The sequence below is a fragment of the Daldinia caldariorum genome, assembly GCF_022478825.1.
Source record: "Daldinia caldariorum strain CBS 122874 unplaced genomic scaffold F4812scaffold_2, whole genome shotgun sequence".
Lineage (NCBI taxonomy): Eukaryota > Fungi > Ascomycota > Sordariomycetes > Xylariales > Hypoxylaceae > Daldinia > Daldinia caldariorum.
Genome location: NW_025953038.1, coordinates 2,365,912 through 2,379,720, shown reverse-complemented (window position 1 = coordinate 2,379,720; position 13,809 = coordinate 2,365,912). Strand labels below are relative to the sequence as shown.

The 13,809-nt window shown below is 46.5% G+C and overlaps 3 protein-coding genes across 3 annotated transcripts; 2 read left to right on the top strand and 1 right to left on the bottom strand.

Moving 5' to 3' along the window:
• The first annotated feature begins 167 nt into the window (after positions 1-167).
• On the top strand, positions 168-2,001 carry F4812DRAFT_188675 (carbohydrate esterase family 3 protein). The gene is made up of 3 exons (XM_047930103.1): positions 168-608; positions 679-896; positions 976-2,001. The coding sequence occupies exons 1-3, from the start codon at positions 506-508 to the stop codon at positions 1,699-1,701; spliced, it is 1,047 nt and encodes a 348-aa protein (XP_047794004.1). The 5' UTR covers positions 168-505; the 3' UTR covers positions 1,702-2,001.
• A 2,929-nt stretch (positions 2,002-4,930) lies between these two features.
• F4812DRAFT_188642 (uncharacterized protein) lies at positions 4,931-6,910 on the top strand. The gene is made up of 2 exons (XM_047930101.1): positions 4,931-6,285; positions 6,353-6,910. Exons 1-2 carry the CDS (start codon positions 5,175-5,177, stop codon positions 6,793-6,795), a joined length of 1,554 nt encoding a protein of 517 aa, XP_047794003.1. The 5' UTR covers positions 4,931-5,174; the 3' UTR covers positions 6,796-6,910.
• Positions 6,911-7,406: 496 nt separating this feature from the next.
• On the bottom strand, positions 7,407-9,902 carry F4812DRAFT_188644 (ERCC4 domain-containing protein). The gene has a single exon (XM_047930102.1). The coding sequence runs from the start codon at positions 9,657-9,659 to the stop codon at positions 7,590-7,592; it is 2,070 nt and encodes a 689-aa protein (XP_047794002.1). The 5' UTR covers positions 9,660-9,902; the 3' UTR covers positions 7,407-7,589.
• Between the last annotated feature and the right edge of the window lie 3,907 nt (positions 9,903-13,809).

Genomic DNA, 13,809 nt, shown 5'->3' with positions numbered 1-13,809 from the left:
CTATTTATACACTCCAGGTACCTTAGGAGGTACCTGATTACGTAGATCTGCGCGGTGCCGATGGCCCGGTTGTCAGATAACGCCAAGACCAAACTAACTTTAAATACCCCAAATCCCCCTGTTAGGCTGGACTCTAGCGGATTCCATATCGAATTCTCGACAAATAAGGGGATTTCGGGACTAACTAAAAAAACGCAGTTACCTACCTAGACAGGGATGCAGATCACTTTCCTACCTCTTTCCCGCCGCGTAGGGGTTTGTAGGAAGGTAAGAGGTAAGCACAAGGTTCGTGTCTGCATTTTCTGTCAAACGTCAAGAAGCCCCCTGCCAAGCTCTGACCTGAAATAATTTTGGTGTTCTTTTCTATCATTCTTTTTTTTTATTACTTCGTCGTGATGCGCCTTCGTTAAAAGATTCCTTACTAGTCACCTAAACTTGAACAACCAACTCTTTATACCATTTACATACACCAATTTCTCCTCGAGCGAATGGACTTCCTGCCAAAATGCTCGTGAGCTCTCCCTTTTCCGCGCTTTGCCTGCGCTGGAAACAACTGCCCAACCTTCACAAGGTCATATCTATATCCGGCCTATTTATTTTCTTACTAGGTCGGTTAATTCTTCTTTTGAAGCACGCACGCTATGCGCCCTATACACTAACATGGAAGACGAAACGTAGTCATATTTATTCAGCCTAATCCCGACGTTGCACGCGATGGGTGGAACCGTCTCACTCACTCCGACACTGGCCCTCTGGCCGGTGGAATCCCTCTTCGTGTCATGTTCATAGGTGCTTCTATGACTCTCGGCGAGCACTCAACTGGCGAAGTCGGTTTCCGAAAACAAATTCGAGACTGGATGGTTGCTCGGGGAAATCCAGTTAACTATGTCGGCCAGGTATTTTTTTCCCTTTGTTAATTATAACTAGCTGTTCGTCGAAGAGACCCTTTACGCTAAACCCCTCACGTGCTTCCAGAACCGATATGGCGATTTCAAAGACAACGACGTCCAAGCTTTCGGTGCCCAGCCTATAAAACCGACCCTCGATCGCCTTAAAGATATCGTTCCCCAAACCCAACCAAACTTGGTCATCATAAATGCTGGATCAAGCGACTGCTTTCAGTTAGACCACTGGGGACCGGCCTACGTCTTCCAGAAGATGCGTGACCTGGTCGATTTCATCTTCGAAGCCTCGCCGCGAGCCACCATTATCATGTCCACCATTATAATGAGCCCGTGGGAAGGTACGGAAAAATGCGTCAAGAGTTCCAATGCCCAGATACGTCAGGTTGCTATTGACCTTATCCGCGAGGGCAAGCCAGTGGTCATGGCTGAGATGCATCATGATCAGGGCCTGCCACATCGCGTCGTGCGGGAGGATATTGGAAAGGACGATATGCACCCTACCGACAAGGGTTATTTCAAGATGGGAGACATCTTCATAGAGAAGATTATCGAAGTTGAGAAGAATGGATGGCTACAGGCTCCGGTCGAGAACGGCGTCCCAGCAGATGGCGAGGCTGCTAGGGATATTGAAGAGGCAATGAATGCAAGCAAGGAGAAGGCAAAAGAGAAAGAGGAGAAAGAGAAAGGTAACCAGGAGGGCAAAGAGCCCCAAGACAAAAAGGAAAAGAAGTCACCTAGCCGACGAAGTCATGAATGGGGAAGAGGGCTTAATAGGCGACACGCCGCCATTCAATGATGTTACGAAGGAATTTTGACCCATCCGGGTTGTACTAGCTGGGCTGGTAAAAGCTTTAATAGCGTGCAATATGCGAGGATAGGAACGGTTGTTATTTCGCAAATTATTTCTGGCATTTGAAGCTGATGACGACGCTGTCCCGGCTCATGGTGATATAGAACTTTACTACTAGACGATGTACTTATCACACGGGCTACTACTATTATAATATGATGTAGTATCTAATGTAGGTTATATTCAATGTACGTGTGTATTCAAGCTAGCAGAAGTTCGCCGGTAAAGATTGTCGATTAACAGGTACCTAGATGTCTATCGGTCTGTTGATTCAACTACACTTGTGGTTTATATGCTTCAAGTTCCTACTCCGAATATTCTTCAGACAGCGGGGTTTTTTCCATAATTATAATCATAACATATAGGATCATACCTATTGCTGCGGTAAGCCTCGTCAAAGAAATCAGACTGGTAGGCATATTTATATTCCTATGGAAGCAGGTGGTTTCAACTATTAGTCGTGACACTTAATGAGTAGACTGCTACAATACACTACCAACATTCAAATTCAATTGGTCAGACAGTTCGTACCATTCCCATGTTGTAAGGGAGAGAGCATAGGTAAGAACGAGGGTGGTAAGACAGATAGAGGCGATTATTCTTAAGGCCTTGGCTTCTTGTTCATTGAAAGGTTTATTGGGCAATGTCTGGTTATATTTCTGGGGGGAGCTGATATTGGAGTCCCGGGAGGGTGGGATTGACCACCAGCAAGCGATCGCCCATATGATAATATACCCCCAAGCTGTCATTCAACAAGAGCCATATTATCGATGCCACTCTTTGATGATTTGCCTACACTGTGGCGTGTCCTTGGTCGCGTGCAAGTTACTCATATTATATATACCAGGTACAAAACCGAAAGTCTAAGGGATTGCCTGGCTCGTGATCATTACATTAGGTAGTGTTCACGCTGATACCTCGTACCTCGCCAATCCGATGCGGTTACTTTTGTTGGTTGCTTGCCAGGCCCCGATACTGACCATAACAGATACATAAGAGATATTAGAGCGATATATTCAGAAATGCCGAGGTTTGACTTGAGAAACCGATGTTGCGTTGTCAATGGTTCCTGCGTTGCCCTGCGCTCTGACGAGGTGATACTTGTCGACGGAGCACGGTCGGTCACAACCATGTCTATTTCCTCCGACGAGGTGCTGGAGGCTTGTGTATCCCTTGAGCCAACGATATGTTGATCAAGGCTTGGAGCAGCCCGTCGCTCTGGCGCGGGCGTGTCGGCCTGACCATCACGGGAAGGTGGCAGAGATGTATGCTGTTCTGTTACAGTCATCTGGACAAGTTCAATAGAAGACATTATATAACACAACCTTAGGTAGGTTCACAAGATGAGATTAAGCTGTCGTTCGCGTTATCAGGCCATGGACAGTTCTGGCGCGCAGCACAGCCGCATCTACTAGACAGCCTTATGCATGTCGGATGCGCAGTAGGGCGTTGGGAAGTATGCCTTGCTGCGTAAACTACCTGAACCAACTAGGTACCTATGGCATTGAAAGTTTTATTGTGTAATTACCTAGGTAGTTTTAGGTAATTATTCTGATATCATTTCTTGAAATTCTCAACTTACGCACACCATCAGGACGCTGTATACCTTATGCAGGGAACAGGAGCAAATCTTACTCATGTTGAATTAGGTTAACTACCCTCTAAGTATATTGGAGAAATGCTACTTAGCTAGAAACTCATGAGATAATCGATAACTACTCAGGATGAATGAGTAGTTTTTTCATAAGTTGGAAATTTCTGTTATGAGTACTACTACGTATACCTATTATGTGAGGTACACATCTGGAAGGCTCTCATAGTCTTTTCAAGACCTCAGATCCTGCGTTCTTGAACCAATGCTATCAATATCAATACGCAAATGCGCTACAAATCAAGCCATATTGACTAGAAAGCGTGATTACTCGCCTATTAAACTACCTCACTATACCCCTTACTATACCCAGGTCGATACAGAACCATATGATATTAACCTTAGCTGCATTGCGAGAAGTCTATTATGATCCCCGAGTCGTGCTTCTACGTACTAACTTCCAACGAGATTGTTTTGGATTAACAAGTTTGTGTACCTAACCGTTGCACAGCTAGACAAAGGAGAGGAAATCGCAATAAGAGTCGGTACCTACCTCAGCTAGACTTCTTGACAGTTACAGTAACCCTCGTAATCGGTTGGGATTAGTTAGGGTTTCGCTGCTGTTCGCCCTATTTTGGGTACTATGGTTGCTTATTATCAAAGTGTAATCTAATGAAAATCGTCTTTGACGCTAATCTGTTCCCATGCCCTTGGGAATACTAATACAAAAAACCAATGGCCGTTTATAAAGCTACCTAACCTATAAAGTCTATGCCGACCAACTAGGAGTATGCCTAGTATTGCCTACATGTACCTAACATATATGAATACGACATTGTTGCATAGGTAGTCTACCTAGGTAGTGACATCCAGTAGAATTCACCAGTCATTCATGGGTGATGGCGCAAACTGAAATAATTCAGACGAATGCTATGGCGCGAAAGGGTTTGGCATTGTTCCTATTTGACCTTTAATATCATATCTCACTTCAAACCAACCTTTAAGAACCCATCGAAAATACCATGACTCCTCATTCATGCCAGCGCACGCTTGTCACCTCCGCAAAATTGGACGTGCACATCTCACATAGAAACGCCATTAATACACTATTTAGCTTCGAAAATCTCCGATTATGTCACGACGCGTCTTTAGTCACTAAGAAAGAACATGGAGCTGGGCCCCGTATCTGCAGATCCTGTGAATACAGTGTTGTTATTCCAACTTGGACTGTATGGATACCAATACGTGTCTCCCCGCCAGCCCCAGGATACACAATCTACATCACGATCTTTCGAACCTTTGTTATTGTGAGGCGGGGTTCAAATGCGGATGATAGGTAACCCAGCTCATGCATATGAGCGGGTGCCTGATGTGTATATATAGTACGTCAACGATCTCTTACATACATACATCTTAGAAAACTGGTCTTACTTGTTGTGGTTGAAGTCAAAATACCCTCATCTTGTTATTTTAAATTGTATTATGCTAAAAACAGGAAAAGTGGTCAATGCGTCTGGCGGTAAGTGGGACATCGACTCACCCCCTACCGGAGGCCACTTTGATGCATGACCATTTAAGAAAAAAACATTCGCGATCATAAATACCCTACTTTGTGATTTATCTGGGTCATATTCCGATACTTGCTTAGCCGAATAATCTGGTTTTAATTTAGTTCGAATTTGGTCCGAGTTGATCTACTATTAGAAGGCTATTAGAGGACTAACACGGCCGCGATCGAGAAAAGAAAAGAAAGAAAGAAAAAAAACCTGGGGTTTTACGCGTTAGAATTTTCCCGCAAGCTTTACCTGAACCAAGCAATGCGATAGCGATGGCTTCCCAACCTCGCATATTCGGAGCGAGCCCGCCTACCGCGAACCAGCCAACCTCCTTTGGAACGACAGGCAACCTCTGGGGAAGTTCGACCACGGTGTCGGGTCAATCTACATCGACATTCGCTGTACCTAAGCAGACTACTACTACTAAGCAGACAGCTGGAAATAACACCATATTTCCGACTACAACTCCTCAACACAAGAGGTCTCATAAGACTCTGTTTGGCGGTCCTAAACCAGCCAGTCAAACTCCTCCATCTTTATTTGGAACTACTACTCCTCAAACTACTACCAATGGTTTCGCTAGCTTCACTCCCCAAACCCTTCCGCCTCAAGCGAAAAATGCGGGAAATCCGGTCAACCCACAACTAAGCTACTTCAGCATTGGAAGGTCTACTACACCTTCTAGCCCTTCGCCGATCTCGCGATCTAGGAGTTCAATATCAAGGAGTTCAGTATCAAGCGGCACTGTAACCCCCGCTACTTCATTTACTTCGCAATCACATTCAGCTTCTGAACGAGCGCCGACGCCTCGGCCCTTTAAGACCCATGCTGACCCAAATGGTGATCTGTGCCTCACGGTGGGTCCGCAGGCGGCCGAATTCATAGTCTGCTCTAAAACCTTGGCGAGGTCGTCGCCCTTCTGGAAGAAGATGCTCTACGGCGGGTTCGCCGAGGGCAAAAAGACACAGGCACAACCGGAAAACGGGAAGCCCGGTTGGGTGGTGAAGCTTCCCGAAGACAACGTCGCCGCCATGACTATCATCCTCAACATCATCCACGGTCGCTTTGACAAGGTCCCCGGCTACGAAGATTTCGTCTACACGACGCATTTTTACAACCTCTGCGTCTTGACGGATAAATACGGCATGACCCACGTCTTGCGGCCGTGGGCTAAGGGCTGGTCGCGGTCTACGCATAATCAGTGCGAAAAGCTTGGTCAATCTTTACGGACGAAATTTTGTCACGAACGGTTATGGATTGCGTGGGAGCTTGGGGACCGGGTCGCGTTCGAGAAGATGGCGAGATCGATGCTTATGGATAGTTGCTCTTCGGCAGGTAATAATCTGCGTTACGTGGGCGCTTTGGAGCCACCTGGAATATATGGTATGTCTACCTCTTGTCAAACCCCCTAATCTGTTTCTTATAGCTTATGAATTCTTTTTTACCACAGAGAGGATAGAGAAAGTCCGGCTGGACACAATCGTATCGCTTCTCAAGCCATTAAATGATATTATCGGACGTCTTGTCCGGAATGACGTATCATTCTGCAAGCAATGCGACTCCTTCAACAAAAACAGGTGTCTAGCACTGACGCTTGGGAAAATCATCCAGGCGCTCCACCGCCACGGGCTCTGGCCCATGCCAGAGTCTCTAACCGATCTTCCCTACAGCGTATCGACTCTTACTCAGAAACTCCACCTCATAGAAGTCGAGATCAACAAGGATAGCCATCACAACTCCATGTTCGGCTCGACAGATTGCGTGCGGACGGAGGTCGAAAACACGCTGAACGCTATCCCTTCGCTGCTGACCGAAGCCCATCTCAAACACCTCGCCGCCCAGGCCAAGAAGACCGGATTCGCTACGCCCGAAGCCCTGTTAGCTAAACCATGAGCGAATTTTTCTTTTGTTGGTATTTGCTATCAATACTAAGCCTAGCAAAAGTGAAGCTGGATTATTCGATATCTCATGCTGTTAAGAGCGCATGGAGATTATCAAAGCCAGCTTCCAAAAGCTCGGCAAGTTTCTCAGAGTCGCTCGCTCGCTGGCTGGCTGGCATATGTGGTTTTTCAAACACCCACAGGCGAGAGCTTGTACGCGACCCTAATATACCTACCTCTATTTACCGGCGGTATTGAGAGCCAATATCCACCACCGCTTTTGGCTCTTTTACGCCGCTGAGCACGAACCCCCTCCTCCCCACCCCGACAGATCTGGGGTTATTGGGCCGTAGACAGTACCACGGCGGGGGGGAGGGGGCCAGAAGCGTAACATACCTACATACGCGCATATTATGTACATATAAAAACCACCTAGTCATGATCTAAGCATAATTCGAGACACGTCATTAGTTCCATCTACGAGAAGAAGAATTCTATTACTTACTTCCTGTTGGCTCCCGCCTAGTGGGAAACCTGCCTTAGTGCGTGGGCCGTCGTAATGCGGCCAACCCCCCCCCGTCCTCCCCATAATCGCCCCATCTCGGGCGCTGGGACCATAAACTCGTGATGGACACAAGCATTTATTTAAGAGGCAAAAAAAGTCTTGGACTGACGTGACAAAGTGTCGGACATACGACAATTCATCCCAATATGTAGGGTATGTACATACCACATAGTAGTTACACGATTCAAACTCAACGTTTGTTCACTAAAGCACACAACCCAATAATGCTATGCTATTCTATTTTACACATCCATGCTCCCCGGATCCCGACAAGTAAAGATCTTGTATATCCTCTTGCTCACGGCGGGTCCTATAACGCGATCCGAAAAAGCGCCGTCCCGGTTGGCGCACTTGCGACAGTTCTCCAGCGCGAGCGGCCCGTTCTCCTCGAGCCCGCGCACGAGCTGGCTCACGGTGCCGTACTTGGCGGCGACGCCGTACGCGATGGGCGCCGTCACGCGCGTCACCTCCTGCAGCATGCGGACGTAGGTGTCCTTGGCGTCCTCGCCCGTCCGCACCTGCCCGACCTCCATGCAGAAGCCGGCGTCCGCCGCCGCGTCCCGCGCCTTCCGGTACGGGATCGTGCTGATGTGCTGCGTGAACACGGCGACCCACCCCGCCGTCTCGATCTGCGCGTTCGTGTGGTGGATCAGAGCTCCGTGGACGACCTGGAGGGATAGGAGCGCGTCCTCGATGATATCCTCGTCGATGTACTCCTGCTGGGCGTTGTTCCGGCGCCGAGTCTGGCCGGACGAAGTCGATCCCGCAGCGTTGGTAGTGTCGAGGGCACGAACCGCCGACGCGAACTGCCGATTGAGGATGCTCTTGTTCTTGCGCATCCAGGGCATGAGGCCTTCGATCAGATAGATGAACGTACTGTTCGGGAAGCTCGTCTTCATGTTCAGGACGTGAGCTTCCAGGTCCTGGCCTTCGGGGCCGAGAACGAGCTTCACGAATTCCGAGGCTTCGATGATAACCATGACGTGCGATTCCGGCTTGATGCACATCGGGATCGGCTCCCAGTGGCCTAGCGACTCGTTGTACTTAGAGCTTACTTTCCGCCGCCATTTTACGACGTTGCTAATGTGGCTATGCCAGTACTCGAACTGGACATTGATATCACCGAGTAACTTCTGAATCTGGGCTCTGATGCCGACACTTAGGGATTCAGGGAGGTCCACGATCATCTCCGGTACGGCGGCTTTCCTGTCGGTCTTGAGTTTATTGACTTCAGCTAGGGCTTTCTCCTTTTCCCTGTCGATTGCTCGCTGCTGTTTTGCCTTTTCCTTCTCGACTCGTTTCCGTTCCTTCTCCGCTTCCCTCGCCTCTGCCTTTTCCCTTTTTTCTCGCTCCCTCTCCTCGTCAGTTTTCTTCGGCTCTACCGCCTTTTTGGCTGTTGAAGCTTTCGCCGTGGGCTTGGATTTTTTACGAGGCGGAGAAGGCGATAGACTATACGCGCGCCTCTTTAACTTTGAGAAGCTAATTTCGCTCAATTCCGGCAAATCGGAGTCGGAGTCTGTCAGACTGTCTTGTTTCGGCGCTCTAGTTTCTGGCATCGAGCTGGATATTGGATCCCATGCCCCATTTTGCTTCGATTTTTTAGACGGGCCATCCCCCCCGAAACTTTCGGCATCGTCGTCAGAAAGGTCTATAATTACCGGTGTTTTTGACGCTTTTTTGCTCTTAGTAAAACCGGATGTGTCGTCACCTGACAATTTTTCGAATTTAGAGTTTTTCGATGGCTGACATATGTTACTGTCTCGTTCGGGAGAACTTCGAAATGGGTCACTTGAAAAAATATCTGGTTTACTCTTGTCTTTTCGAGCCGCGAAGATATCGGGAGAGCTGTTTTCTATCGGATCAATTGCGGAGCTCCATCGTTTTAATCCAACTGGAGAAAGCCGGCGTTTGCCCTTGGAAGAAACCGTGGCGGATTTGATCTTCAAAGTTACATCCTCCCTCTTCTTGAGATGCGCTGTAGAAGTTGAGGATCGAGCTTTCTCCGATAAATTTCCATCGAGATCGCCAGTCGTGTCGGATTCATCCGAGAGGAATAGAAAGTCGATATCGTCACGCCTATGTCCGTTACTGGTTCTTCTGGTCCCAGTGACTGGGTCCTGTGATTTTTTGTCTAGTCGTTCGTGGGGTTCTTTCAGCGGCGGCACCACGGTCAGGTCATGAACTCCGTAGTCGAGGGATCTGGAGGGAGCGGCACGGCATATTCGTGGTGAAATCTCGGGGGAGGTAGCGAGAATTGGTTTGGATGGAGCAGCTGGACTCGAGGAAAGTAGACTTATTACTTCGGTTGGCATCTTCGCATTTTTTAAAAAAAATAATAATAATAATAAACCTTGCAATTGGGTACCTAGCTTTGAAACATGCGAATTTAAAACAGCCAAAAGTAGCAAAGCTTGCAGCTGGGACGGCTAGTTAGGTACTTATTGACAAGTTGTGTTTAACTGTGGACGAAATGTTCAATCAATAAATTCAAAAATCTCACTTCAAGCAAACAACGCGTGTTTGTTGAGGCGCGACAGTGACGCGGGGCACGTGACACAAACTGCTAATGTTTGTTTCCAGCCACACAACCCCTCCTGTTGAATTGACCCTTACCCATGCAACCGTATATACATCTATGAGGTACTATATATCTCATTATGCAATATATCAAGTTCGGATCCGATCAATACATAGTATGTGCCGTTGGTTTGGGTCTTTCCACTTACCAATTCCCCTTTTAACGCGTAGCCACTTTTAAAAGTAATATTTCTTGATTGCTGACAAGGAGGTTTTGACAGCCTCACTTGAGTAAAGATCCTACCTAGTCCAAAGTTATCCATCTAGTGTAGTTTGGATGTGATACAAATGAAGATTAATTTTCTGCTGACAGCGCGCCACTGCGGCATTTGCAAAATGTATTTGCAAAGTACGGCTGAGAATATATCTGTCAGATATCCTCGAACATCGATCTGGATTTTGCTGCGCGTAATAGGTTGGGATCCACTGCGAACAATAGGAGAATTTCCCTCAAACCATGAAGTGCCTTCCTTGGTATAGGTATGTATGCGTGTACATTTACGTACATGCATGTCTCCTATTATATATATGTATGTACGCTCAGGCACCTGAGTGGGATCAGTGGAAACCGAAGAAAATGGCAAGAAAAACTGGGTAACTTCCCTTAGCTACGGCATCGTGGGCCTTTGCCGTGCCGCATAGGGTTGCGCACGATCACTTTCTAATGTTTCAACTGTAAGAAGCCTGTTTTTTGGGCCGTGGAGATTGGCGCATCAGATCATGATCAACGGTCATTGCGTTCCGCAGCTGCAGAATCTAGCTAAACTAGATGGTGAGCCGTAGAGAATGAAGTGTAAGGTCAGAACGAAATAGTAGTTGGTTATTGCAAATTTCTCACCCAGTCAAATTTGTAGCGTTGATATGCTAGGAACGCTCATTTATAAATCATTCAAACCAAATTAGCTGAATAAGGCAACATGTAAAAGGTATGTATCACTGTTGACTTGTGCGGGGTGGACTATGGGATGCACCGCAAGATAGAGCGGTGAAGTGTCGTTTCTATTACACCATATCGTAACTCCGTATGCATACGATGTGGTTGTAAGTTATAGTATGGTTGCTTTCGGTTAATAAGTACTAGCCTTAGTTTGCTAGGTTAGTATATTGGTTATTCTATCAAGATGAGGAGAATAGATAGCACTGGAGTTAAACATGGCAGTTATAACTATGTTATCTACCTAACTAAGGTTGTAAAGTGCGTCTATCAGGTAAGTATGTTGGATGTAATCATTAACGAGAATACCTTATAAGGAACAAAATCGATCATAAAAATTATTTAACTCCATCACCGCCTAAGCATATGTTAAAACCCCCAACTTTCCATATCGTGGACGCTAGTTTCACCGGCACTTGGACTCGACAACATGAGCTAATGTAACCTCAGGCTGCTTTGTCTACCTGGGATTTAGGAACTAAGTAGAGTAGTTTGGTTCTTTTCAGCCATCCCCAACTGTCGGGTCAGACTCAGACGAGCGTTAGCTAAAGCATTGACCATGACGATCTAGATGTGTTAAATTAATATTTGATACAAAATCTTTTTTTTAGCATCATTCTTGTTAAGCGTCTGCCGACTTGGCTTAGCTGGAAAGAGGCAAGTTAGACGCTTAAACGCTCAGGGCCAGTCAGTTAAGATCAAAGGGTGACCGGCGAAGGCGTTCCGGCAAGACAACTGAAACATGCGTCTTGACGGTTGAATCATGAGTGGAACAGCGGTTCGAGATTAAGACTGCGACATACACGTGATATCCGCAAGATCAAGGGGTCCGTGAGCCATGGACCAAGCTTATGAGCCATCAAAGACGCCTCGAATTTATGAGCATCACTATGATTGTGACCCGATATGTTTGAATCATAATTAATTGATACCGCTCTATGGCTGTGTACCTTTTTCAACTTTTTTCTTCTTTGTTTTACGATATCGCATAGCATATCGAAGACTGATAAATGATTGCTTTTTGATACGATCACCTATGATAGACGAAAATGGCGTTTTCGGGGAGAGAGAAAAAGGCTATGATTGGCAAGCCAAGCCAGCTGTGTATGATATGATATGTGTGTACGACTTGCCACCCGACGCCATAGTTCATTCTGATTATCTATCGGGGAAGATTTGTATAGCTGTTGAACTACCGTTGATGTATGAAGTAGCAATATTTAACATACATAAAAATATTTCTTTCGTGAGCTTAGATGATCAGTCACTTTTCCCAAAAAAGTTGGCTGGCAGCATCATTTTAGTTAGGTCGATCATAGCAAGCTTACGAAGTACTTGACCCTCTTTTGGATATGAAGCAGTTGGTTGGACAGAGTCGAAACTGACGATGCGAGTGTGGCATTTGTGCCTGCAGTAGATTTCCCCCTTTGGCATGCCATCCCTCTTTAATATTGCTCTAGACTTCGTGAAGAGGAACCGCTCTGGCGCCGTCGGTTTCCTAAAATCAGCTTTCGGAATTCACTTGGACTAATTTGGCCATCCCGGCCCGCTCTCGTGTGCTGCAGTCAGCGCTAGAGCATCTACGCAAGTGGGTATGTGCTCCGTAGGAGCCAAGATACCTCCCTAGTAGCCTGTTTACCTGTACGTGTACGAAGCAGATCATAGGTGCAGGTGGGCTTTGTCTCCCATCTCACATATCTCAACGCTATAACGCTAGGTGACCTTGGCTGCATGTTAAATCCGGTACGTATTGTACAGGTCGAATTTATTAGAGGGACTAAAAAGGACCCCGTCTAAGAAATATCTCTATGCAGTGGAACAAGGGCACAATCCGTGTGGATATTGAAAGACAAACAATTATAAGATTTCTTACGTCCTTATTATGCCTTTCGGTATGCATGGTAAAAAAACGTGGACGTTGAACTGCCATTCTCGGTATCGGGTTATAAAAGACGGGAGCGGAGAGACAGTTTGTCCCGCAACACAATATCTGCCAAGCAGCATCACAGGAATTGTTTGGCTACCTTTAGTACCTGTACCATGGCGACGTGGAACTTTTGGTATGACATGGGGATGACAGCATCGGGTGCCTTAGGTAGGTACTTAGGTAGGCGTCAAGGACCTCACTGCACAAAGTATGCCTCGGGGTTTTATAACTTGCCTTGCATCCACCGAGCGAACTCAAACAAAACCTGCAGGATCTAAGTCAACATCTAATTCCACACAGATTTACACTACATTGGGTACCTAACATATGCAGTGTACGTGGTATAAGCCATGCAGTGTGTATAAAAGTAAAAGTTGTTACTTTCTTGAGGTAGATAGGTATTCTAGGTGGGTGTTAGGTACCTAGTATATATATTTTTTTCATCGAGGATAATGAATATCTAAGGTATGAAAATACATCCTCGTAAAAATTGTGCCAACTGCTCATTATAATCCGAGAACCGCAGCCGTTGAGGTAGTAATACACAGTTATATTGTATTGGCATGTATTTTCTCATTAAGCGACGTGTTTAATTTGCCCTTAACTCTATTGGGTAATCGTGCAGTTCTGATAGGGGAGTGGACCCCCCCTGTAGTTGATTCTGCGCGCGACACCCCTGCGTCCCCTGTTTTTCCCCCTGCTTAGGAGGTACATAAGGTATCCCACGATTAATTCCCACAGCTGCACCCACGCTCTTGCGACTGCCCACTGCGCAAGAAGCAAGCAGCAATAGGTATTTCTACCTGAAATACCAGGTACCTTACCCAGAGGTAATAGGTACATTCCTAGATTAGATGCAAGCCCGTAGTTACCTAGGTAGATAAAGTAATCAACGATGGATTTTTTAGTGCACGTTCCTGGACTAAATAATAAACAAGTGCTACCCCAAATTTTCATTCCACCCCCTAATTCTGATCGCCATTCCCGGTCCACGTTCGAGAGCAGAGTCAGAGAGAACTCTACG

What these genes read in the sequence shown, in the direction of transcription:
- F4812DRAFT_188644 (XM_047930102.1), bottom strand. Translation starts at nt 9,659, where the DNA reads ATGCCAACCGAAGTAATAAGTCTACTTTCCTCGAGTCCAGCTGCTCCA.
- F4812DRAFT_188675 (XM_047930103.1), top strand. Translation starts at nt 506, where the DNA reads ATGCTCGTGAGCTCTCCCTTTTCCGCGCTTTGCCTGCGCTGGAAACAA. An exon ending in CCTATTTATTTTCTTACTAG is followed by an intron (nt 609 to 678) that starts GTCGGTTAATTC and finishes GACGAAACGTAG; the next exon opens with TCATATTTATTCAGCCTAAT. An exon ending in CAGTTAACTATGTCGGCCAG is followed by an intron (nt 897 to 975) that starts GTATTTTTTTCC and finishes ACGTGCTTCCAG; the next exon opens with AACCGATATGGCGATTTCAA.
- F4812DRAFT_188642 (XM_047930101.1), top strand. Translation starts at nt 5,175, where the DNA reads ATGGCTTCCCAACCTCGCATATTCGGAGCGAGCCCGCCTACCGCGAAC. An exon ending in GGAGCCACCTGGAATATATG is followed by an intron (nt 6,286 to 6,352) that starts GTATGTCTACCT and finishes TTTTTACCACAG; the next exon opens with AGAGGATAGAGAAAGTCCGG.